The following is a 27,690-nucleotide window of genomic DNA, read 5'->3' on the forward strand; positions in this document are numbered from 1 at the left end:
CCAGTAGAGCATTAATTCATCATGACAAGTATACTGGGTTTTTAAAGTGTTCTGGCGGGTCACACGACCTCTGATTCCTTCAGGGAAATCTCTCTTCCGAAATGACCGGCATAGCTGTTTAAAAGACAAGCCAGGCCTTTTCAGTGACTGCTGAGAGAATTAAAATACTGAGCTTAAGATTTAAATCAGCTTAACCCTAATCGAAAGAATGTACAGTAGTACACTTTTACATTTGCCCATCTTTCTGCACCAGGTAAAGAGCGTGGCCTGCTTTCTACACCTATGCCCAATGACCCATAATTTTGAAATTGTTAAACTTCAGTAATTTGTACAGTGTGGCACGTACGGAAGCACTTGTGAACCAAGCTGCCTCTATCCCAGTCAGTCTTGCAGTAAGGAAATTGAGATGTACAGAATACATGTGTTGGGGATTCCATTCGCTTTTTAAAAATTGTCACATGAGGAACAGCCATGCAGTTGTTGTTGGCTCTTGTATTTTCTGTCCAACCTGTGTAGGCCGTTCCTGCAGGGCTATTGTGATATCTACAGTATTTCTTACAGTACATGGGGTGTGAATTCTAGTGGCTGTATGGGACATTAAAACAGTGACATTTTCCTATATTTCCTTTCTGTAAAGGTTACATTGTGGGGTGTAGGATAATGCTTTATTTAAATATTAATCTTGCATTGCAATACTATACTGCCTTGTAACATCTGTAAGTGACCTTGGATAAAGGCATCTGCCAAATAAAAAAATAAATAAATAGAATTAAGATATGGGACTGAAGTGTCAATCTTGGCTTCCAGTGATGTAAAGTTTGATCTGCATGGAAGTAATCTGAATGTACTGTATAATATCCTCAGTCCCTGGATTAAGTGGATGTTGGAATTTCTTAATCCATTCATCCATGTGTGACGCTTCCACTTAAATGCATGATACTGATTTATTTTTAAACAATAAAAATCCCAACCTTCATTATAAATGAATAGAGACTGATGAGAATTAGTGTGACGCTCTGAAATATGCCTTTGAATGTTAAAGAAAGTTTGCACTCTCTTCCTGTGTTTTACATTAGTTTGTGTGGTGGGAGTCGTCGCTGGCTAATTTGGGGTATATGTACAGTACATGAAGAAGCTGTTTAAACTTCAATTAAATGTGAATGCCCTTTTTTAAAGGTGCAGAGAATCAAACAACAATAATAACTCGCTTAAGCTCTGCAGTGATTTACCATGACACTAATTCTAGATCTACTGTACATTTGATTACAGGCTACTGTACCTGGCACTCTGAAGGTTAGTTAATTTGATACACTTCTGCATAGCTGCTAGATTAGACAGTAGTGAACCTAACATGTTGAATTGGTAGAAATTAACATTCTGTAAGAAAAAAAAAAAATCATCCACTATTTACGTTTTAAGATGAAAACTTACTAAGAGTTTCCTTAGTTATGTCTCGTCATTTTTAACAATAAAATACAATATTCCAACCATTACTTTAGACACACCATGTACAGCTACGGCCAAACGTTTTGCATCACCCTATACAATAAACTAATTTTGCTTTTGTAAAGTTGAATGAATTACACTTTGTAGTTTTCCAAATACTTAACCAAAAACTGCAAAAATCTAACATGAAATACTGTACTACTTTTTATGGCTTCCAGTAGACTTTTGCGATTATCATTTTGTTGTTTCTCTGATTACATGATAAATAAAAGTTCACAATTATTTTCATTGTGTTTGTTTTTTGTTTTTTTTAATTGTCTCAATCCTAAAACTTTTGGCTATAGCTGTTTAACTTGTATGTTAAATGTGTTTTTAGATTTGCAGTTTGTTGGTGTGTGTGTGTGTGTGTGTGTGTGTGTGTGTTTTTCTCCCCCAATTGGTTAGTTTTACTATTTTAATCCAATTTCTAGGTATTTTTGATACAAGGTTGTCTTAAGTAAATGTTTGGTCTTTTTAATAACAAATTGTTTGCAAGTTGTTTCGGCTTTAGTAGAGCAACATGGATTAGAGCAATTTAAAGCCAACCCACCTTAAAAGCTCTTGGATGTCCTATCCAGGTTTTTTACACAGTCTATGGAGACCTGCAGTACTCAATGTAACGTCTTCGAGGTGAAAGCAGTGTTGCTGTTCTGTATGAATTACCTGATAATAGACCTGTTGGTCACTATGCGCTTCAGAAATAAGATATTCATCTGCGCTTTGTTACTGTAGAATGCAATAATGTTCTTCTCCCTTTTGGAAGTGTTATTCATCCCCATAGAGTTAAATGTAAAGCTGATAAAGGGATTTGGAGTCAACTGTTAATCGAGTAAACTTGCTCATCTTTCACAAAAATGGTGCATTTAAATCAAATACGTTTACTGTGCAAATATAAAGTATGCAATTGAATGTAGTTTTCAGTACACAGTCAGAACTGTGTATTTCTAATTCTGAAGCATTTTTAGACTGATTTTGGCTGCCGTGTTACACAAGGTTACTTTGTTGTTCGGTCATATTTCAATTCCAGACCTTGGGGGTGAGGGAGGGTGTGGACATTTTAAATGTCAGTAATGAGTAGCAGTGGTGGTGTCAGTTACTGCAAGCGCCCTTTTCCTTTCTCCCTACCCCCCACAGACTCTGCTGCGTTGCCCAGCAACATGGCGTATTTCGGAAGCTCTCAAGATGAAGAGGATTTGGAGGATGAAGACGAGGAAAGTATGGATGTGAAGCCAGCTGCTTGCATCGCGTCAACGTCCTGCAATTCCACACCCAGAAAAGGCAAGCTGCACGGCAAACACGCTGTCAATGGCTGTGGTACGTGTCCCTCTATACAAGCATGCACCCATGATGAGGAATCACAGTAACAGTAGCCTAAGTGACCGAGACACAGGTTTTGTATCTGTCATATAAAAATGGCTCACCCATTTGTGATTTAGACTTTCAGTAAAAGGTTAATTTAAAAAAAAAAAAAAAAAAAAAAAGCTTGTATAGCTTGACTAATTTAGTATGATTCCAGCTAGTTTAGTTCTTGGCTGTGGTTTATTATATGCTTCCTTTTTTGTTTAAAGAAAGACAAAAAAGAGCCTCTGCTTAAAGAATCTGTCAGGATTATTAATGGATATATTTGCAGAGTATGTGGTTTGTCACTTGGTTACATCAAAAGCTTTTTTTTTTTGTTAAATATCAACACTCCCTCTTTCCTCCCTCATTATTAAACAGTTTGAATATTCACCATAGAGGAAGCATATTCATAGGGAGAAGGTGTCTGCACACGTGTGTGTGTGTCTGCACGTGTGTGTCCAAATCTGGGGATGTACAGGACAGTAGTAAAGAGGTGCCGAGGTGCCTGCCTGCCTGTCAGTCTCTTATAAATTTGCTGGGAATCAATTTGCAATGACATAATGTTGGCTACGTCAAATTAAGTAATGTCTGATGAGAGTTAAATGGTTTGTAAAATGCCCATTCCAGAAACACTTGGCAAATGTGAGGTTTGTTTGGCATGTTGGACTTGAAGAAGCAACTCTCTCAATTGTAAAAAGTACTTTTGTTATATTGGTGGTTGTCAGGCACTCATTCCTCTCTTGGAAAGTGTACCAGATGCAGTGCTTGGTCACTCTTTTCTTTGTTAATGCCTGTGTTCCCTCTAAGACTTTCATTTAGTTAGCCACTGTGGCTAAAGTTAGCCACACTGAAAGAAATTAAGCCACTTAACAATACTATAAACATACGGTTTCAGCAAGGCAAAAAGACAGATATATTTTATTTGAAAACACGTAGATATTTAAATACCAGACCCTACCTTTTACAATACACACAAACAGTATATTTAAAGTGCACTATAACTCTGATTTACATTTAATAAATGCCAAACTTAGTCCCATGTGAAAACACGTCATTACAGATTTCCTAAATTCTGAATAGGTTTGCAGAGATATTCATGTGCTGCATAATCCTTTACATTATTTTGACTGATGCGGTTTTCTTTCCGCTGCAGAAATGGTAAAGCGAAATTGTGCCAGTAGACAGTGCTATTAGTGTGTGTTAATATTAATCCTCCCTGACCAACCGCAGCTCTAGTTGAGCTCATATAGTCAGGTGTATGATTAAACAATTATACCAAACAGGTGCTAATGATCATCAATTCAATATGTAGGTTGAAACACAATCATTAACTGAAACAGAAACAGCTGTGTAGGAGGAATAAAACTGGGTGAGGAACAGCCAAACTCAGCTAACAAGGTGAGGTTGCTGAAGACAGTTTACTGTCAAAAGTCATACACCATGGCAAGACTGAGCACAGCAACAAGACACAAGGTAGTTATACTGCATCAGCAAGGTCTCTCCCAGGCAGAAATTTCAAGGCAGACGGGGGTTTCCAGATGTGCTGTGCAAGCTCTTTTGAAGAAGCACAAAGAAACGGGCAACGCTGAGGACCGTAGACGCAGTGGTCGGCCAAGGAAACTTACTGCAGCAGATGAAAGACACATCATGCTTACTTCCCTTTGCAATCGGAAGATGTCCAGCAGTGCCATCAGCTCAGAATTGGCAGAAAACAGTGGGACCCTGGTACACCCATCTACTGTCTGGAGAAGTCTGGTCAGAAGTGGGAAGACTTGCGGCCAAAAAGCCATACCTCCGACGTGGAAACAAGGCCAAGCGACTCAACTATGCACGAAAACACAAGAACTGGGGTGCAGAAAAATGGCAGCAGGTGCTCTGGACTGATGAGTCAAAATTTGAAATATTTGGCTGTAGCAGAAGGCAGTTTGTACGCCGAAGGGCTGGAGAGCGGTACACGAACGAGTGTCTGCAGGCAACAGTGAAGCATGGTGGAGGTTCCTTGCAAGTTTGGGGCTGCATTTCTGCAAATGGAGTAGGGGATTTGGTCAGAATTAATGGTCTCCTCAATGCTGAGAAGTACAGGCAGATACTTATCCATCATGCAATACCATCAGGGAGGCATCTGATTGGCCCCAAATTTATTCTGCAGCATGACAACGACCCCAAACATACAGCGAAAGTCATTAAGAACTATCTTCAGCGTAAAGAAGAACAAGGAGTCCTGGAAGTGATGGTATGGCCCCCACAGAGCCCTGATCTCAACATCATCGAGTCTGTCTGGGATTACATGAAGAGAGAGCAGCAGCAACTGAGGCTGCCTAAATCCACAGAAGAACTGTGGTTAGTTCTCCAAGATGTTTGGGCCAACCTACCTGCCGAGTTCCTTCAAAAACTGTGTGCAAGTGTACCTAGAAGAATTGATGCTGTTTTGAAGGCAAAGGGTGGTCACACCAAATATTGATTTGATGTAGATTTTTCTTCTGTTCACTCACTTTGCATTTTGTTAATTGATAAATATAAACTATTATAAACTATATAAACTATTTTTGAAAGCATTCTTACTTTACAGCATTTTTTCACACCTGCCTAAAACTTTTGCACAGTACTGTATATGTATATACAGTGCCGAGAAAGTTTGTGAACCCCTTTTAGGATTTTCACATATTTCAAACCTAAAATGTTATTAGATCTTAATTTAAGTTCTAATAATAGATAAAGATAACCTGATTAAACAAATGACACAAAACATGATACTTTTTCAACATTTATTTATCCACAAATGATTCGACATTCAATATCCATGTGTGAAAAAGTATGTGAACCTTTAGATTCAGTAACTGGTGGCACCTCCTTGAGCAGCAATGACTTCAACTAAGCGTTTCCTGTAACTGTCTGTCTCTCACGTCGGTTTTGAGGAATTTTGGCCCCTTCGTCCTTACAGAACTGCTTCAACTTGGTGACATTTGAGGGCTTCCTTGTATGGACAGCTCGCTTCAGTTCCTGCCACAACATTTCGATGGGGTGTAGGTCCAGACTTTGACTAGGCCATTCTAAAACGTTGATTTTCTGCAGCCATTCTTTTGTAGATCAGCTTGTATGTTTTTAGGATCATTGTCTTGCTGCATGACCCACTTTTGGTTCAGCTTCAGCTCACGGACGGATGGCCTGACATTCTCCTCTAGAATCTTCTGATACAATGCAGAATTCATGGTTGTGTCAATGATGGCAAGTCGTCCAAGTCCTGAGGCAGCAAAGCAGCCCCAACCATCGCACTCCCACCACCGTGCTTGACGGTTGGGATGAGGTTCTTCTGTTCGAACGCAGTGTTTAGTTTTCACCAAACATAAGGTTTCTCATTGAAGCCAAAAAGTTCTACCTTTTATATATTATACACACACACACACACACACACACACACACACACACACACACACCCACAGAGCAACCAGTTCATTTAGCTTACAGTAAACATAAGTACATGCTTGCTCAGCATAGGCTATAAAGATTCTCCGGGATTTAGAGAGGGTTGTTTGGTGATTCAGTAAGTAATACTGTCAATGCAGCGCACTGCAAGTTTGGGATTTTGACGGGTGGTAAATGCCTTTTTGGAATATGCAGTGTAGACATTGCAGTTCCATGTAAAGCCTTTATTGACAAAATATAAAAAATCATATATCCATATTATTTATCTCCGGAAACTCAAAACTATGATGTGGCTTCCGGAGAACATTTACTTCAGCCCAGTGACAAGGATGTATACAGTACTTCTACCAAGTGGCTTTTTAGGGGCAGACAAGGGAAGTAAACCCTGAGGTCTCACTCGTTCCAAGTCTCTCAGAAATGCTAATACCCTACATTCTATATTGACAAGTACTTTCTTTCAGTCCACATGCGTATATATTATTTTTGTAATACTGTAAAACACCTCAAACATTGGTTCTGGACCTTCCATCTTACCGGAGGTGTCAGAAATAAACAAATGGGGAATGTCAGTAAAACAAATCATAAATCAAATTAAGAAGGTAAATAGAATGTGTTTCTGTTTTGATTAAATTATACCTGGTAACTGGGTTTGATCAGCTGATCAACTTTGTTTGCAAGCTGCCTACTGTTAAAAAAAAAAAAAAGTTTCTTTTGCTTATTACAGTGCTTGAACAGTCCTTTTTGTCCCCCTTTTTTATAGCACTATTCTTGGCATTTAACTTTGTATAGAATGCAACTCTAATTGAAATAGATTTTAATTGAGCCAAAGCTGAATAGCTTTTCTGAAGATGTTTCAATAAAGCAAAGCAAACAAAAGAAAACAAACCAAAACACAGCCTGAAGTACCTCCCCCCCCCCCATAATTAAATTGGATGGCTGTCAGTCTAAATACTACTTTTCTAATGAGTAAGAGGAAACAAAGGTGCCTGAGCGAGTTTTGGAAAGATTCCCATGACATGCTGTTGTGGTTTGACCTAATTATCCAACTCGCGTGCAGATGTGTGTTAATGGAGTAGTTCCACAGTACAGGAAAGGTACGGTATTTACAGATCCTTCTTGTGTGTCTTAAGGTTTTGGCTTTGTTTTTACATTTTTATTGAAAGAGTCTTGTTCCTTGGATACACAATGGCAGTAGGTTGTCGGTACTGTAATTAATACGTTTTCGTTTGTTGTCCATCTAATAAAAAATACACCCTAAAGAAAGAGAAAAATCTAGTTTTTACTGTAGTAGAGCAGATGTTCTTAAGCACTTGTTTTAAAAAAAGGTTTTCCATTTGGTATCATGGTTGAACGCAGTAACAGATACGTTTTAAAGGCTTCACAAACGCATCATATATCTTGTAGATAACCATTTAAAGCCTCTCTTGCTGACCTATTTTTTTTTTTTAAAGATATTTTAGTAGGTGAAGTTCAAACAGGTATCATAGTCATTGTTTTCCTCTGTTGTGTGGTTTTGTGTTGTGCCTTTAATTGTGGAATTATCAAATGGGAATCAATTGTACTAAAAAAGAAAAACCTAGTTAGACCTATAGTATGAACAGTCCTCTTGCAGATATATGCAGTTTTGTTAAATTTCATAAAACAAACCTGTTTAAGAACATTGGCAATGTACAAAATTACATTTTATCAAATTAAGAAATAGTAAAAATAAATTATATATATATATATATATATATATATATATATATATATATAGTGAAGGGTTTTAGTCCTTCTGGTTCTTTTCCAGCACTTAAAATGACCCAGCCACACACAAAACTTGATTTTTAACAGCGCTGTTGCGCTAATTTTTTAATAGTCACCAAACCCAAAGTAAACAAAATACAAAACAAACACCTAGCTCTGTACGAGCACTAACTACACCTCAGGAACACCCTGACTACCAGTGGGACAGCTAGGCTGTTTCCCCACTACACAATAAACACCACACAGGTTTCATACAACGTACTTTTACCTTACGACTGCTGGGAAGCAGAGTACCTCTTCCTGCCTCCTTCTACTCAGCAGCCTAGAACAGACTGGCTGCTCTCTTTAAATACCCTGCACCTGGCTCTAATTTACAATGATCACCAGGTGCAGGGGATAATTAAATAATAAAACAAAACAATTACAACAACCAATGTGCATTTGCACTTGTTTTCTGCAGGGAGGATATTAACCCCCTCCCTGCTGTGTTACAATATATATATATATATATATATATATAGAGAGAGAGAGAGAAAAATGTAAACTATTAATGCGCCAAAAAAAAAAAAGTTGTGGTTGCGGTTTTGGTAGATTATGGTATTTGCAAAGTAACCTGTTTATCAATCAGTTAATTGGCTGTGGAAGTTAAAACGACATTTGAACCTAGTCTTTTAAAGCACTGCAAAGCAACAGCTGCTGCATGTATGGAGTTCATTATTTGCTGGTTTCAAGTAGTTTTCAGTTCACTAGTTGTGCTTCCAGAGCGTTGTCTGTTAGAGCGGATCCCTGTTACTACAGATAACTCTCTCAATCCCATTTGTTGACCCGCCACCCCTGCATTGTCTAAGGGGTTTAGGAGGAGAGACCACTTTATCCCAGTTGCTGTTAAGTGCTTCATTTGCCTCATGCTCCCCTTTCCCCTCCTACCCTCTCTCCACAGTTTTGAATGGTCATAGAAAATCGTCTCGGGAGAGAGAGTCCACTCCGAAACACAAAGGCAAGGAGGCCACGCCAGGGAAGGAGAGAAGCGAGAACAAGGCAGAGAGTCGCAGAGAACAAGCTTCTGCTGCAGCAGCTGCTAACAACGTGGGAACCTTGGTCAAAGGGTCAGCTGCTAACAGCCACGCTCTCAGCAAATCCGCTCAGGAGCTCCGAAAGCAGGTATAGCCTAAAAAACTGGAACAGAAGGGCGCTTGACCAGTGGGGGAGGGCAGCTATTGGCTCCCCTTTCTGTTTACTGTGCAGTGTATGTTTTGGGGATTGCTTTGCGTTGTTGTGAAGACAGATTTAAACCAACATGCTGTGGTTCTGTAGCAGAAGCACTGGAAACGATTTACTCTATCATGAGTGCTGCTAATTCATTCTTGTGAAATGTATGCCCACCTTCATGAAAAAAAAAAGCATTAACTCCAGTATTAAATTCTCTTCAGCCCTTAAATTACGCTACTTATTGATTTTATGCTAGTTTTGTAAAGTGTAACATTTTTTTTTTTCTCCTTTTTAAAAAAAATAAATAAATAAAAAATAGAAGTACATTACAGAATGGTATAAAATGTTTGGAGACCCCTTTAGTAATCTTAAGCATATTTTGTATTGGCTTAACCATTGCTCAAGTTCAAATATATTACAAAAGTAATACAAACAAGTAGAAGCCAATAAACCTCAGTGATACTTTGAAGGGGCTACTTGATGACATTTATATATACATTTCACATAGTGCCCAAACAGGTGACATAGGTGGTACACTGCTTCAGTCACTGCAATTCAATCATAAAATAATCCTGCTGGTAAAGACTGCTACTGAAACAAATAGCCACACCCGTTTGATTAGGTTCCGCCAGAAACTAAAAAAAAAAAAATTGATAAAATAAAATAAAAGAAACAAGAGAGTTTTTAATGGCGTTAATTAACTCATTGTTCCTTTACTACTGTTCTAACTAACCCTGTCATTAACTACCAGTAAACACATACCTGAAGGTCATTACCAATTAAATAGTTCAGAAATAACACTCATGGTTTACATTTTTTTGTTATAGTATATAAATATTTAATTTTACTTAGCTCTATTGCTTGTTAAACACTTCCTCCATAGAGTACCTGGACAACAGTACAAATCAGATTGTCATTGCACAATTATTTAAAAAGAAGAAAAAAAAAAAAAAAAAAAAAAAAAAAAAACTCTGAAAAGCCTTTGTGAAAGCCTTTCTGCTGGTGAGGAGTTTTCATAGAAACAGCGACGTGCTTGTCTGCTAGGCTGTTGTGGCAGATTGAACAATTGCAGAAGGGGGCAAGAACTCGCGTGGCCATCACAACTCTCCAGAGACTGTTCAGATGGTTTCCATGAGCCCTCTAGTGTTGAAGACAGATTAAAAAAGACTAGGGCTTTTTATTAGAAGTATGTGTTTAATGGCACAGTGATTGTGGCAGTTGTTTTGTCAATAAGTTGAAGCCATCACAGACAATGTAATTATTAGTGTTAGGTAGTGAGCTGTCATTCAAGGTCAATAGATGCAATAGCTTTGGAGCTGAATAATTTGGTTCCACAGTTTATTTCCAGGCTTTCACACACATAGGAAGGTGTTTTTTTTGAGAGAGAGAGAATTGTGAACTTAAAACAATTATAACACACACATTTTTTTTTCCCAGGATGTTTACTGTAATTTTAACAAGAAAATGTGTTTTATTCATACATAATGTAAAAGTAAAGTGATGAAAGATGCAAGCCCCACTTAACAACATAAAGTAATGCAATTAAGCATAACATCCTGCAACAGAGGTACTGCAAGGCCGGCCCCCTCCCTCAAGAACATATGCTAACCTGCTTGTCAACAAGCCATTGCAGACGCAAAACCCTTTTTAATTAAGGTAGCCGTTGTCGGTGGAAAACCTGTACAGATGGTATACTATCGGATTTTTAGCACAATTTAAAATGTATGCTTGACTGGTGGGAAAATGTGTTGTTTTTTTTTTTTTTTGGAGAGCTGAATGCCAAAAGTTATGGTGTGTGTGTGTGTGTGTGTGTGTGTATGTATGTGTGTACCTACCTACCTACCTGCCTGCCTGCCTGCCTACCTGCTCAACAGTTTCCGTTGTAGGTGCCTGTCAAATGGAGCTACAAATTGTTTCAGACCGCTTAGCGTTTAACCTTTTGTTTATCATACAGTTTACTGTATGTCAGCCAGCAGACCACTCTGTTAAAGCCCCTGAGGTTTCGGTAGGCTTAGGTGGTACTGCCATACACTGAACCTTTAGGACATGCTTACAAAAGAGAAACACGCAAGTCACCCAGAACATTTAACTTAAAAAATAAAATGATCCAAAGAGTACTCGTTCACTAATTTACTGAATTATAGAGAACCATTGACCGCTGTAACATGAGACCCACACAGGGGCTTTTAATTCATGGCAGGATTTCTCAAGTAGAGAATACATAAAACTTGAATTGAAATTGAAATCCCAAGCCATGTATAATAAAATGCTATGCATCTACTTGGCAGCATAATTTTGTTAAAATCGGAAATAAGTTGCAAAGTTTTTTTTGGAAACCAGATTTAAAGCACCTAAAGTGAAAATTTAAAAGGAAGGTTGTTGGTTTGTCACTTTTTTTACAATTTTTTAAAACTGTTGCAGCCTTTATTATTATTATTATTATTATTATTTATTTATTTATTTATTTATTTATTTATTTATTAGGAAAACCACTGTGGTAATTTTTGTACATACATTTTTTACCTTGGAATGTATTTCTACTGCAGTGTTTTGAGGAATTCCATATTGTAGGCAATGTGTCCAGGCGTGCATAGGAATGCATTTACTTAAATCCACTACATTCTGCTAAATTCAGGTTTATTACACTATTAAAGGAGATGGTTTCCCACACGATTAAGGTAGCTTATGTTCATTTAAAGATGCCTGTTAATCTGAGGCGGAAGATGGAAGAAATCTTAAATCTTATTGTCAGTATTGAACTGTGAAAAAGATCTGTTAAAAGGTCTGATAAGCAGTGGGTAAAAGCACTAAGGTTTTCAAAGTAATCTAGTTTAAATTATGCATTGTGTCTTCTGTAAGTGACCAAAATAGTTTAATAATGTGTCGCTAAACCCTTAGCTCTAGAGCTTCCAGGTAGTTTTCTTTAAGTAATACTATCTTTATTTTCCTTTCCCTTAGGTTTCGAAAGTGAATGGATATACACGGGCCTCTTCCCAAGGCGCACACCCACCCAGTGCCAAAAAGACGAGAGAGTTCCGACCTTCGCCGTCTAAAACTGTGAAATACACAGCCACCACGACCAAGGGGCACATTGCCTACACCAAAGCAAAGCGAGAACTGGTCAAGGAAACCAAACTGAACCACAGTAAACCCACAGCGGTTCACCACAATAACCACCACCACAATAACCACCACCACGAAAACTCAGGAAAAGCAGAAAGTAGCCATGCAAAAACACGTAAACAGGTGCTATTATCCAATGGGTTGCACAAGACAGCAAGGAGTGGTTGTGTGCGTCTCAATGGGAGGCTAAACAGACGGCTATGCGCCAAGGATAAGGGCATGCGGGTGCGAGAGGGGTTGCGCAACTCCAAAAGGCGGCTGGAGATGGCAGGCCTCAGTGGGAAGCAGCTCCAGTCCAACACCAAGAAAGCCAAGCTCCATGTGCGCTCACCTGAGACCCGCAGCAGGAAAGCCAATCTGGAGAAGGCCTTGCTGAATGGGTACCTGAAGGCCCCAGAGTGCCCAGAGCCCAGCTCAGAAAGGCAGAGGCCCAAAAGGGCATCGGCAAGCAGGCAGACTCCTAGCAAACAAGCACACCACAAAACGGAGAGCGTCCCCAGAGAGAACCATTCTACCTCAGTAACAGAGTCCTCCCTGCACAAGCTGCCTGAGCCCAAAGCGGAGAAAGAGAAAGGGGGCAATAGCAAGTCAGGCTGGTCCTTGATTAGTGAGGCTCCAGTCTTCAGGCCAACCCACAAGCAGTTCCAGGACCCTCTGGTTTACATTGAGTCAATCCGGGAGCAGGCAGAGCCCTATGGCCTCTGCAGGGTGGTTCCCCCACAAGACTGGCGGCCAGAGTGCAAACTGAGCGATGAGATGCGCTTCGTCACCAAGGTGCAGTACATTCACAAGCTGGGCAGACGCTGGGGGCCCAATGTGCAGCGACTGGCCTGTATCAAAAAGCACCTCAATTCTCAGGGCATTACCATGGAGGAGCCCCCACTCATAGGTAAGGCAGCAGCTGTCTTCCATTTTCCACCCACTGAATAAGTATTATGTGGGGTCCGTTACATTTAAGGTCACTAAAAATACTGTCGCTCCTTGAATTATCTTCAGATCGAGGTTGTGAAATGGTTTGTTTTTACAGTGAAAAAATATGCATGTATTAATAAATAAGGTCTTTTAAAACTGCAAGCACAAACCAGGGAACTCCTCAAGTAGAGCTAATGGCAAGATTCAGTGGATTGCTAATTTGGTCATTGGATTTAGTTTTTGCTCTTTTTTTACTTAGTTCAAACAGTTAATGTTTGTCTCTCACATTGTGGGTATGTTGTCTTGTTCCTCAGAGTTTGAGTTTGAAATCTCACTAACACAGACAAAACTGTCTGTTGTAAGTGAAGATAGTAGCAAATATTATTATGTTTTAGATGTAGAACATAAAAGTGGCATTAGAAAAATAAAAATTAAAAAAAACAAAGGCATGTGAACCGAGAACGGAGAGGAAAGTTTTATTGAGCATTTTGCTGAACCTAAAACAGATGAAGACCTAAATATCATTGCCAGTCATCAGTTTTGAGAAGTACACCAGCAAAATGTAAGTGGGCTGTAAGCTTGTTCTGAACAGTGGTTAAAGCCAGGAAAGAAATGGAGAAGTTGAGAATTTATTAAGTGATTTTGAAATTGCTGTTCCTGAATCCGTCCAGAAATAAAAATTAGAAAGGTGATGTTTGTGGAAAAGAGACACTGCGGAACAAATAAACATACAGGTACTGTCCTGCTTAAACCCATCCTTTGTTGTGGATTGCTTTATCCACCAAAGACCGTGTTAGGAACCCAGAACTTTGATGAATCAACAGTTTTTTTTTGTGGATTCGTAGCACACACTGTGGTTTCGCTAATCAACAATATGTCTGCCCCGCACTCCTTCTCTTCAGAGCCACACAGACACTTTTAGTTAGATGATTCGTAGAAGTAATCAGCATATCAAAGCGTAAGGGGCTCCCTGGTAAAGGCACTCCGAGTGGAGTGCAGGATGTGCCCTATATCCTGGAGTTCGCCTGTTGGAGTCCAAGCTATTCTGTTGCCGACCGTAGACGGGAGCTCCCAGGGGGCGCCGTACAATTGGCTCACTGCACACCAGCGACTCCGGTAGTCTGGCCGGGCACCTGCGGGCTTGTCTGTAAGCTCCCCGGAGCTGCGTTGTCCTCTGATGCTGTTGCTCTGAGTTGGCTGCACGGTGAGTGCAGTGTGGGAAAAAAAAGCGGTCGGCTGACGGCACACGCTTTGGAGGACAGCGTATGTTCGTCTTTGCCGCTCCCGAGTCAGTCCTGGGGTGGTTAAGGTAAGCTGAGCCTAAAAATAATTGGAAATGCCAAATTGGGAGAAAATAATAAAATAAGTGGTGATTTACTAAATAAAAAACATATCAAAGGGTGACATTGCAGAAATGTTTTAAAACAGAATAATTTAGATTTGGTGTTGACTAGGAGCAGTTTGAATACATGTGTTTTTTTCTGTGTAAAAATAATGTAGCAGTTTGCATAACCTTTGCATAAGGGCTGTCGGTTAAGCCTCAAAATAGCAATCCATTAATTGGGCACACAAATATAATCATTTTGAATAAATATTGACGATTGTACTGCCCACATACATTTTCGCTGCATTCCTCTCCCCCCTGACATGATTATTTTAATATCATTGCTGTTAAGTAAAAGCTTATGAATGCGAGGGGTAATTATGCCTTGATAGCATCAGGAGAAAAAAAGAAAAAATAAACACAACAACACTTGCAACAAGCCTAAAGCAAGTTTAACATACTACAGGAGTGTTACTAAAATATTTATTGCAAACAGATTAGTGTTTTGGAATGTAATCTATATCAACTAGACATTAGTTTATGAAAACCATCTTTTTATTCCGTGACAGCTGCAGCATCACGCATTGCATCTTGTTAATACTGTACCATTTAACCTTCATTATCTGTGAAACACAATGTGGAAATCCCTGCCAATAATAATAATAATAATACATAAATAAATAAATAAATACTATAAATAAATTGATTCTTACCACAACATGCATACCTGCTATAGGCCAAGCTGCTCGTTACTCCAAAATTGTGTTTAACATCACTGATCGTTTATTCATTTAACGTTATTGAATATTGTTAAATATTCATTATAAAGCAGTTCATTTTGAAACTCCAAAGAAGCGCAAACCTATATACAGTCAGTTTTCAATGTGCATAATTTATTTACAGGCTGATTACTTGGAATACAAGCCTGTTGTCCTGCTCTGGATCCAAGGTGGCAAGCTTTATTTTTGTTTACATCAAATACACAGAGACAGACAGACGTACTTACAAAGCATTTTCAAAACTGATTCGCTGGTAGAATGGGACCAGCACATCAGGTGCTTGTCTGGCAGAAATACTGTAAATAGCAAGGCAGTGCGTTTGGTGCAGTTTCGTTGATAAACTTAAATAATGTTATTAACTATGCGTGTTACAAAATATAATTATTGAATCGATTATCCAGTATTTATATCGATGTATATAATGAGGAATGGAATCGTAGAAGCCCTACCTCCTGATAGTTACTCCACAAAAATTTCTGCTAAACATACAATGCTGAAGGCAAATTGTGAGTTGGTGTGCAAGCTGGATTTCACCGCACAGATAATTATGGCTTTTGCTTTAAACACTTCCGCAAGTATGACTTTTTATCTGGATATGAAATGAACAATTCAGTGTAAATTGCATGGCATCAGGTAATGTATTTCAAGTGGCTCCAGGACATTGAGGCTGAAGATTAATCTCAGAAATGGGCCTGCCAATTGCCGTATCCTTTGGAAATGGTGACCTACGACTTCATTCTGCACCACGAGTCATTTCCTTGTATGATTGAGCGAATGAGTTCTCAAATGTGTGTGTGTGTGTGTGTGTGTGTGTATATATATATATATATATATATATATATATATATATATATATATATATATATATATATATATATATATATATATATATATATATATATATATGAGATCAGAAATGTGTGTGCAATATAGATGTACGGTAGGCCTTTGTGTTTGTACAGTAGTAACTATACAGTGAAGTTATTTTATCCATATTTATAGTCTATTGCATATATGCAGAAGTGTTGTAAACATGTAGTCTCAGTCTTATTTATTTAGAAAGTTAAAAAAACAAAACAAAAAAAAAACCTTAAATCTGAGATCTGTATTCTTTTAGGATTTCTTCTTATGCTTTTTGTTTATCATTTCCTGTCTGGCTTAAGATGCCTGAAGCATGTTACTGAATATTAAAAGCATACAACGCCTTGTGTTTAATTTAGGTCAGCGCAAGTAGAGAATAAGCTGTTTAGGATTGATGCAAGTCATCTCCAATTGTTTTGTCTGTAGAGTAACTGAAGGCCTGTTCACTTAATTGATTAACATTGTCTCTCATGAGAGCTGCAAGACATTAAGCCAAGTTTCCATTAGCACACCACTTGGTTATTACAGCAAACTGTAAGTTTATTATGAAAGTAACCAGACTTTGGTCTTGTGTATAAAAATAAAATGGAGTGTCTTGTGTCTTGTAGGCATGTTTGTATAGATACTGCAGCAGATAACAGACTGCGTAGCGGTGTATTACTACAGTACATACAGTGAGTAGCTAATGCAGATACAGCTATGTTGTTTATAAGTGTCTGGAAGTGGGACCTTGTGGTTCTGTCTTGGCAACAGCTAATAATGAGGGATTACAGTAGGCTGACATTGCTGTACAGTTCACTTTGAGTTTATACTCCCATCTTCTCTGTTTCAATGCCAAGTACAGTGTCTAACTGTATAGTTACGCACAAGAGAAGTTATACAGTTACGACTGGTTCTTGCTGAATAATTTTAGGAGTGTGGAGAAGCACCTTTTGGAGACTGCATTCTTCTCTAACTAAACCTAGTTCCTGGACCTTATCTGTATCGGTTTTTGCTGTAGAACTGGAGTGATTCTGTGACAAGTTTAGACTCTTTCTTGTGATTCTCAAGGTGGATGCCACCCACTGAAAATAAAATGAAAATACTCAGGCTTTTTGCCCCTGCACCAGCAGTAACTACATTTTTATTCAAGTAAATATATATTTAAAAGGTATGTGAAGTTTGGGTCCCCAGTGTCTCATCCAGTGAAGGAACAGAGTCATGTGATTGGGAGTTTGCAGGACCGGGTGCTGCTTGTGCCAATGTAACTACAGTAACCTGATTGGGGGCCCATAGGGAGCACTGCATTGGCCTGGGTTGAAATAAAATAATGGGATGTCAGCATATGCAATACATGTAGCTTCTTGGACAAGAACATGCATTTTAAATGTAATAGATATTATGCGGGCTGACCTAATGTATTGTAACAATGTTAGTGTCATTGTTCCAGGATGAAGAATTTGAGTAATTTCATTCATAAATAACAAGACTAAAATAAATGTATTAAATATCCCCTGTGGTTTTTTAAAAGTACCTCTGTGCCTATGTGTAAAACTGTTTAGCGATTCTGATCTTGTTGCATGAATTTCTACAGAAGCTTTCTCAATTTAGTCCAACAAGTTGAGCTTTTTGAATCCCAGCTGAACTTGGAAAACCAGCAAGGTGTGACATTCCACATTTCAGATAAGGGGTGATGCATTGGGGTACCCAGTGTAGGTACCAATGACTTGATCCGAGTCATTGCCTCTTGAAAGTATTAAGCAAATAGTTAGTAAGGTACTGGTACTTACTGGCGACTATGGAATTTAAGTACGGTAATACCAGTGTCTGAAAATTGCCACTGTATTATAAACAAACCATTGTTTAATTGCATGGTACAGATGCTCATTGGTATTTTTCAATGTACTGGTACTGCTGGGGCATCCTCTAATCAGGAACCATGAGATTAAGCAGCTTAGTCTTTTGAAGCTAGATATGCACCCCCCCCCCCCGGCAATATTTTTAAAGAGGAATTTGAAGTACAAGCATCTTTTGACTTATTAAAATAATATCAAGCAAGTGGTGTTTCATTAATACCTAATAATAGATGCAGGACAAGGAGTTAAGATAATGCTTTATATTGTGTGGCATAAATTAATATTAAATAGATATGCAATTGCATATTAAATTAATGTTAAATTTAATAGATATGCAATTGATATTAAATTTACGTTCAATTATTCCTTGTTACTTTCCATTAACATTTAAGTCAGAAATTTACATATTTTCAAGGGTAACAAAACGTAATATAAATGGACGTGATATGCAATTACATTTTCAATCAACATTTAGCAAGAAACCAGCTATTGCATATTTATTAAATATTATTTTAACATTCATTTTAATATGCAATTGCATATCTCTTTAATATTAATTTATGCCACACAATGTAAAGCGTTACTGGAGTTTATATGTGTCATTTTCAAGCTCTAAAAGCTCAACAGAAAAGGGAAATTGCCTTGCCCTCCTACCCTATTTTGTTTTATTGGTGGATTTGTGTCCAAATGAACAAATCACTGAAGTATATGGTACACTTTTGCAGTCATTCGTCTCAACTCTTAAAGCATTTGACAAAACATTTTGTCTATACTGTAACTTACCTTAAAAGTGAATACAGAAGCCTGACTTCTTTCTTCTCTCCTCCCTTCACCCCTCATTAGGAGGCTGTGAGCTGGACCTGGCTCGCTTTTTCCAGCTGATCAACGACATGGGCGGAATGCAGCAGGTGACGGACCTCAAGAAGTGGAACAAGCTGGCGGACATGCTGCGTATTCCCAAGTCTGCCCAGGACCGACTGGCCAAACTGCAGGAGGCCTACTGCCAGTACCTGCTGTCATACGACTCCCTGTCTCCCGAGGAGCACAGGCAGCTGGAGAAGGAGGTCCTGGCTGAGAAGGAGAACCTGGAGAAGAGGAAGGGCCCTCTGGAGGGACACTCGGAGAACACCCACAATTGCCAGTCGTTGCCCAGGTTTGAGCCCAAAAACGGACTCATCAACGGTGTGGTGCACAAGAACGGCTTTCGCAATAAGCTGAAAGAGCTGGACACTCAGTTGAAAACAGGCCGACGGCGACTGTTTGCTCAGGAAAAGAAAGAGAACGATAAAGATAATGGAGTTCTAAGCGACCAGCACAAATGTGTATATAAGGTAGGTGTTGTCACCTGTGTACTCTGTGGTTTTCAGTAGTTTTCAAAAATATGTTTTTAAGCAGATACAATTACTGAGAATGAAAGGCTTGAAAAAACTTTTTAGCTTTATTACTTGTATCTCATTCTATTGGCCAGATAAACACTTGGTTGTTCACTTGCTTATTAACTGCTACTGTTGGTCGCATGGTATAATTGCAGCTGGAGTACCATTTGAGTTTAAACTACAGCACATGAAGTGAATAGGTACCAAGAAGTACCTTCAGCAGGAACTTTAGATGTCTGCATGTTACATACAGTGTGTGTGTGTCATATATATATATATATATATATATATATATATATATATATATATATATATATATATATATATATATAGAATCAAAAGATCTTCAGCAGCAGAAAAGCGGAACTAGTTTTAATGAACACTTTCAGCTCTCCTTTAAGTCAAAGTGTCTAAACTTCTTGTTGAAACATCTTCATTCCACTACATTTTTAGTTGGTTCGGGATATAAAGTAGGTACTGCATGATAAAGAGCTCACCGACTGTCTTACTGTACATTAGCCTAAGGTAGTTGGTTATTAAATGGATAGAATTTTACTTTGGAAGAGGCATGATACTGGGTGTCGGCCTAGTCGGAGTATCTGTATCCCAGACTGCAAACAGCAAATCAAGGGGTACTGTAGTCATAAAGAAAAATTTTGTATTGTGCCATCGTAAAGGTGTCGGTGAATAAGCACCGTAACCAACCACTGATTGCAGGCAGTGAGCAACCTCTTCCAGTCAGAACTGCACACAGGAGCAGTACAAGACGAAGTGACAGCCAGTACAATGTGCCCACTTTAACAGGAAACCAAACCAAACCAAAAATACAATTGAATGAATGTGACAGTGCTGTGGCTATGTGTGAAAGATATCGAACAGGGAGATTTGTAGTGTGATACAATATATGGACCTGGAGCTGAATGACTGGCATGCTATGCTGGCAGAGATTCATTTTAAGATTTGAGCATTAGACAGACAGATTGCAGGTATCAACAGGAGGGTAAAAAACTTATGTTGTGTGTGTTTGTTTTTTTTTTGCTTTTAAAGATATCAAAACTGAACCTCTAAATACGACCTTTTCAGACAAGCTGTAAATAAATGCAGGTAGTCTCTGCCAGGTTATATAATTTAGGCCCATGTTTGTACTTGATTTATAAATGTTTGGTGTCAGTGGACAATGAATAATAACTGTATGTAATATGGTTGAAGTAAGGTTCAGAATTGCCTGGTTTGCTTCTGCTTCAGTGTTTTCTGCTTGCTTATAGTGCTAAACTAACCTTGTTTTAACATCTTACAAAGTGAAACTGCCATTATTTGATCACATCCCTTCATGCAAGTTTTATTTATTTATTTATTTATTTATTTATTTATTTATTGTAACCATGTTTTGTTAAACACACTTGAGGTAGCCATAGTGGTGTTCACTATGTTACTGTAACTGACTGTACTTTTAACAAGCAGTTTTGAGTTCCTGTATTCCCTTTCATCAGTTTACAGAGGAACCAGTAATGTCTAGTTAAAAAAAGAAGCTGTTTTTGTTTTATTTGACGTAAATAATAATAATAATAATAATAATAATAATAATAATAATAATAATAACACCGTGTAACAATTTTTTTTTTTTTTTGTTCCTGGGTAGTAAGTGTTATTTCCTAATTGTTTATGCCTCAAAAGTATAGAAAATGGCTATTCCCCACAAACTTTGCTTTTGTGACCAGGACAGTGATATTTTGAAATTTACCTATTTCCAATGAGAAAACGGGCGAATTTGTGTCTTTTCGTTCACATAAAGTCAGAAAAAAACAACATATGAATCCAAATTAACATGTATTTATACTAAAGTAATACAAAAATGACTACAAAAGATTTAGAAGTGAGTAGTTTTTTGAGGTTTACTGTAAATCACTTTCACAAATCAGCCCCCAAATGTAGTCTCCCATCATGTTCTCGTTATACTGTCCTTGGTAGCGGCGTTCAAAGTCCAGTATATCCTGGTGGAAGCGCTCGCCTTGCTCCTCTGAGTACGCTCCCATGTTCTCCTTGAATTTATCAAGATGAGCATCAAGGATATGGACTCTGAGGGACATCCTACAGCCCATTGTGCCATAGTTCTTCACCAGAGTCTCAACCAGCTCCACATAGTTTTTGGCCTCGTGATTGCCCAGGAAGCACCAAACCACTGCGACAAAACTGTTCCAAGCCGTTTTTTTCTGACTTTATGTGAACGAAAAGACACATTCGCCCGTTTTCTCATTGGAAATAGGTAAATTTCAAAATATCACTGTCCTGGTCACAAAAGCAAAGTTTGTGGGGAATAATAGCCATTTTCTACACTTTTGAGGCATAAGCAATTAGGAAATAACACTTACTACCCAGGAACAAAAATTGTGTTACATAGTGTAATCCATTCATTTTGAATAAAACAAATGGACACTGTTCATATTCATTACACTACACAAGACTAACATAAATAAATTAAATATTCGTAGCTTGCATTAACAATACCAGCACACTGACTCTGAATTTCCAATCTCGACAACTATAAACAATAACATGGGTAAACCAGCATCTCCATTTCAAAGCATGAGGATACTTTTTTTTAATATATAAAGAGAACACAGTAATAAATCAACTGTTTCATGGTTTATTAGCCACTTGTGTTTGCAGCTATTTTAACTGTACATAGGGTTAATTGAATTTAGTAATTTTCTTTGAAAGAAACACTTTCTATGATATGCCTACCTGTAAATACTGTACATACTTTTCTAAACAGATCTGTTTAATTTAACGTGTAATCAAATACTGACTTGTGTTTTTTCATAATGGAATCAGACATACCCTAAAAAGTGTGTGTGTGTACATGCATGCATACATACATACATACATACATACATACATACATACATACATACATACATACATACATTTATTTATTTTTATTTATTTTTTAAAAAATGTGTTTTACATTTAAACCGCCAATGCAAGAATGTTCAATTGATGTATTTTGTATTTATTAGAGGTTATTTATTCAGGATTAGTCAACTGAGATGCGAGCACCTCATTCACAGAGACATCTTGATCTAGCAGTAACCTATAAAATATGTCTTGCCATTTAGAATCTATTTCTAAGTTGGTGTAGCTACTATCCGTTCATGTAGTTTTAGGAAAACTGATCACATATAGGCTACATTTTTAAAACAGCCTTTCTTTTATGAATTAGTTTTTTTTGGAACTTAAAAGCCAAGCTTTTCTAACAGAAGTGAAATACAGTGAAAACTGACTGTTTTGTTCCACCACCATTATGAAACTGTGTACAGAACATCCTACAAGGTGTTAAGAGCTCCCAAGCATCCTCACAGAACGCAAAGTAGTTGAAACGCACCTGTAATACAATGATCCTAATGCCAACATTTATTTGTTGCTTTGTAGGGAAGATCGGTATCTTTAACTACATTCTACAGAACAGCCAGAAACACCATGAACATGTGCTTTAACAAGGAGCCAGGGGTAGCAGATGTTGAGGTAAGCAGGCAACAAGCCTGTTCTCCCATTCGTTCCTCTTTCAATTGCAAATGTGTTGAGCACCCAAAGACTTCATCCTCTGCTTGTTGCCAGTATTGCTGTCTGTTGACATACATTTTTATATTTATGGGAACAAGTGCCATATGTACCACACATCTTTGTATACATCGGTTCTCTGGAATAACACTTATTCATGCGAATGACACATCTGAAATGTGGTTTCCTATATATACCTCTCGTGGTAGGTGCTTGGTGGCAGGTGGTTTCTTATCCTGGAATGCACAAATTATGATGAACAAGGATTTTCATTTATAAAGCTGCACAGAATTGTTGGGACCCAGTGGGGATGCCTCCACTTAGATTCTGGGTCCCAGATTTAGATAGATCTTAAATAAATTAAATACCAGTACTGTGTGTGTGATTTTGAAATGAAAATCCCAACATTCATTTCAATGTAATATTGGGGTTATAGCAAATTTAATTTGGTAACAGAGGTGATGTACCAGTGATTTTAGCAAAGGACAGTATTGGACGTAATGCTTCGAGCTATTGGCTTCATACTCTGCACACGTGACACCCTTGGTGTCACAGGAATAATTAACCCTTTCCAGACATTTGTTTGCAAAGCTGCCTTCTCTACAATCTCAACCTTCATATGTTATGAGGTAGTGACTTCAGATTTGCAGGGTTACATAAACCTTTCCTGCGAAATGTCTGAATGAAATTGACTGCCATATTGAGGTCATGTGACTAGTGTTTACAGCTGCAATGTACTTTTCAGTTGTTATCTTAATGTTTTGTACACAGATGTATTTTTGTATTTATTTTCTGAATTAACTTCCATTACCAGTCTTGTCCAGTAAAAGTTAACCCTTTCACTGATGCATTGTTTTAAATTCAAGCCAGATCAGCGATACAGACTGCATGGCTTCATTTAGGGTTTTTATAGGTGGTACTCAGTTGATTCTATCAATAAAGTTCCTTTGCAGGTGGTGTCCAGTGAACATTAACCATTTCAGTGCCACATTGTTTTTAATCTCTCGGTATATCATTGAAATTCCATTTATTTTTTTGCATTTACATTTTGCTTAAATTAAGATATTTATATATTTTGAATTTTTCATATAAAAATCAATTCTAGTATGTTTACCTAATGATCTCTTTCTAATTACAGCAAGAATACTGGAGGATAGTGGAGCAGAAGGATTGTCATGTGGCAGTGCACCATGGGAAAGTGGATACAAACACACATGGAAGTGGCTTCCCTGTGGGCAAGTCAGAGCCGTTTTCAAAGTAAGGTTCCATTTAAGGCAAATTTGCCTGAAAGATTTTGCTGTTTTTTTTTGTAATACATTTTAAAGAGTAAGTTTTATGAAGTTACATTTACATTTTGTTATTTATTTTTCTAATAACATACTGGAGGTACATAAAGACATGGTATGTGTATTAAAGTATGCCTTATTTTGTTTCCCCCCCCCCCCCCCCCCCCCCCCAACAGGCATGGATGGAACCTCACAGTCCTTCCCAATAATTCAGGATCCATCTTGCGACATCTTGGTGCTGTACCTGGTAAGACTGCCTGTATTTCCCCCCAGGGGAAGCATATTCTGAACGCAGGGGGACAGGGAGGATTTGCCAATATGTACGTACATATGTATGTCATACTTTTAATGTTTATCTATGTCTTCAGGAGTAACTCATCCAATTGTAGAGAGACTTGGTAAAGACATTCCTTTGCAGAAGTTTGAGGTTCAGAATCATGGCGACCTACTGCCCTCTAATTGGTTGGGTTAGAAGTTTGACCATATTGGACCAAATTTGCATATAGATTTTTGTTACAAAAAAAAATTCCACACTGACTAAAATTAGATAATTTTCCAATTTAACATTTTAAATGTATTATGCATACAATTAATGCGTAGGTCATGGTGACCTATGATTTCACAATGCTGACATCTGGTGACCTGATCCATCCAGTTTTGATGAAACTGTGTGGACTAAAATTAAGACAAACTAGGGGTAGTGTGTGTGCTATGTTTTTATTTTTTCTTCTCCCCTGTCTGGTATTGATTGCTTATGAATGGTGCTGAAATATTAAGTCATATGCACTAAAAACCTTGGTATAACATTTCAAGGATAGGATTTCAAACGGCCCATAAACAAGCCTTTTTCCCTTTTCCTTAGCACCACTCTGAGCGAAACTGAGCCTCTCAACTGTTCCTCATTACATGGGACGCCCTCCTGTTAGAACTTCACATTTTCTTCAGCCCCACAGGGACCTTTTGTAAATCTTGCTTTGAACTGCAGTAATTTCGGCCATGTGTCCCTTCATTTAAAGGCCAGCACCCCTCAATTAAACCATTGGCAGGCAGAGAGGAATGCTAGCAGATCTTATTTTGTAATCTAAAATAGTTGTGAGAGGCTGCACTTTTTTTTTTTCTCCTAGAAAAAAAAGCTAGTGGAAATACATATAAAGTCAAAGGTCGGACACTTCATGCACAGTAAATAGTAGAGCTTAACCCTGTGGTATGAACCCCACTAACTGTAGAACCTCCAACTTAATTTTAAGGACTCACAAAAACCATGCACTCAGAACTCAGATGTCAAGGCTAAAACCTGGCTACTTACCAAGATGAAGATAGACGAGTAAAGTACAATAAATACATTGAAAAATATACTGTGTTTTCAAATATACTGTTTGTTTTTCTCTTTCTAGGAGTGACCATTCCCTGGCTGAACATTGGCATGGTCTTTTCTACCTCATGCTGGTCTCGGGACCAAAACTGCCTTCCATACATTGATTATTCACACACTGGTGCTGATTGCATTTGGTATGTATACAGTCCTGTGATTCATTATCCTGTCTTTAACTGCTACCGAGGCAGATGTTACTAGGTCTATCATCTTGTTTTATTATAGAGAGAGAGAGAGAGAGAGAGAGAGAGAGAATATATATATAGAAGAATAAAAGAAAGTAAATGGATAAATAGACTGAACATGATTATGCCACTCAACAGAAAAGAATGAACTAATTAACTTCAATAAATATATAACATTTAAATAAATAAACAAAATTCATTCAAAAGTTGTGCATGCTGATGTGCTGGGGAGGCCAAATCAAGACTGATTCTCAGAGCCAGCATTTCATGATATAATACAAATATAAGTTTATATAAAGTAGTGTTAATTAGAATTAATACAGATTCAAAGATAGAAGTAAAAATGATGTCACAATATATAGAACACCATTACATCATGTAAGAATAAATCATGGATTTGAATGTAGTTGTCATGCCGTCAAAAACCTATAAATACCTCCAATGTTTTGATTCAAACATAGGCTCACTTGAGAAAGATATGTACAACATATCGAAACGTTGGGCAGCTGGCTTTTGGTAATGTGCTAGGGATGTGCTTTTGGTAAATTTTTAGGAATATTTAAAGGCTTTGCAATGTCAGCGTTTAAACCATATCTACACACACACACACACATACTCTTTTATATTACATTCTGATACTGACAGCCCTGGTTAGTATTTTTTAAGCAAATAAACCCTGAATAAGCAAATAACATTTTAACATTGCAAAGACTTCACTACAAAGAAAAAAAAAACATGTACACATCAAAGTATGTATTGAAATTTTATATTAAAGTAATTAAAGTTGCTAGTGGAGATAGAACTATATACATACATGTTATTGAACACATTTTTGGATTGTATAGTGTTTTTACAATAGTGTGGTTCATTTAACAACAAAAATTGCACCTTTTTCTCCCTTTTTGAAAGCTTTATATGAACAGCTGCAGCACGATTTTCTTAAGTTTTTCCAGCCTCGCTGTTTACTGTTTTTTGGGTTGGCACAATAGTGGGATAATCTTACATCGATTTCAAAACTGCAGCATTCACGATTCACACGCACTAAAAGTGATCACGCCCTGTTTGGCCAAATCTATAGCAAATGTTGTTATGGATGTTTGCTTTTTATTGCCATCAGTAGCTCCATTCACAATAATTCTGAATGTTTTCATTTCAAATTGTGAAGCATTGAACTTGTGTTTTTGTGGTACAGCAATTTTGTTTGGCATAATTTGTTTGGTTTTCTCGGCCGGTTCCTCAAACTACTTCCAAACGTGGCTTCCTTTGTTTAGAGATGCCATTTTAAATATAGAACAAACTCAGAAATAACGCTTGTCATTAACGTTATTACCCCAGCGTGGAACTGACAACATACCACGCCTACTACAGGCAAGAACACACACACAGTGCACCAATGAAGCGCCATATCGACCGAGAATAAAACCCACCCCAGTGTCAATCTTTCTGTTGCACCAATTAGAAAAGCTACTTGGAGGCAATTGCTAAACCCCTTCCTTTTTATAACATCCGCCCTTACTGTGGCACTAGAGCAGTCTGATACGTGACAGACCACTGATGATGAATTACTAAAATTAATGCATAAAAGAATATGCGTTTTGGTGACATTTGTCACATGACCAGTTATACGTCTGGCATATTATTAAATGTTTAACAACTTCTTTAGAGTTTGTACGTTTTAAATGTTTAAAATTCATAAACACACCATATAGGATAAAAATCATAGCAAAGTGTGTAGTGTTGTGAAATAATCACACTGTTTGGTGCATGGCTAGGCAACTATCTAGCTGTGTGGTAATTTCACAAAATAATGTGATACTTTGTGTACTCCTATTTGTTTCTTTACATTAGAAACACTCTGTCGCACTTCAGGAGTGT

At 37.8% G+C, this 27,690-nt stretch overlaps 1 protein-coding gene across 4 annotated transcripts in view; it reads left to right on the top strand.

The window, feature by feature from the left end:
- Positions 1-27,690, top strand: part of LOC117394466 (protein Jumonji-like) — a 144,854-nt gene that overhangs the window by 103,593 nt on the left and 13,571 nt on the right. For 2 of the 4 annotated variants that reach the window (XM_059012756.1, XM_059012757.1), the window contains exons 6-13: positions 2,620-2,799; positions 8,936-9,156; positions 12,163-13,216; positions 18,882-19,369; positions 22,844-22,936; positions 24,111-24,229; positions 24,435-24,505; positions 25,653-25,767. In XM_059012756.1, the coding sequence (XP_058868739.1) occupies positions 2,620-2,799; positions 8,936-9,156; positions 12,163-13,216; positions 18,882-19,369; positions 22,844-22,936; positions 24,111-24,229; positions 24,435-24,505; positions 25,653-25,767 (2,341 nt within the window). The remainder of the gene's footprint in view (positions 1-2,619; positions 2,800-8,935; positions 9,157-12,162; positions 13,217-18,881; positions 19,370-22,843; positions 22,937-24,110; positions 24,230-24,434; positions 24,506-25,652; positions 25,768-27,690) is intronic. The other 2 variants (XM_059012758.1, XM_033992797.3) reach the window with 2 other exon arrangements.

The sequence above is a fragment of the Acipenser ruthenus genome, chromosome 3 (assembly GCF_902713425.1).
Source record: "Acipenser ruthenus chromosome 3, fAciRut3.2 maternal haplotype, whole genome shotgun sequence".
NCBI classification, from domain to species: Eukaryota; Metazoa; Chordata; class Actinopteri; order Acipenseriformes; family Acipenseridae; genus Acipenser; species Acipenser ruthenus.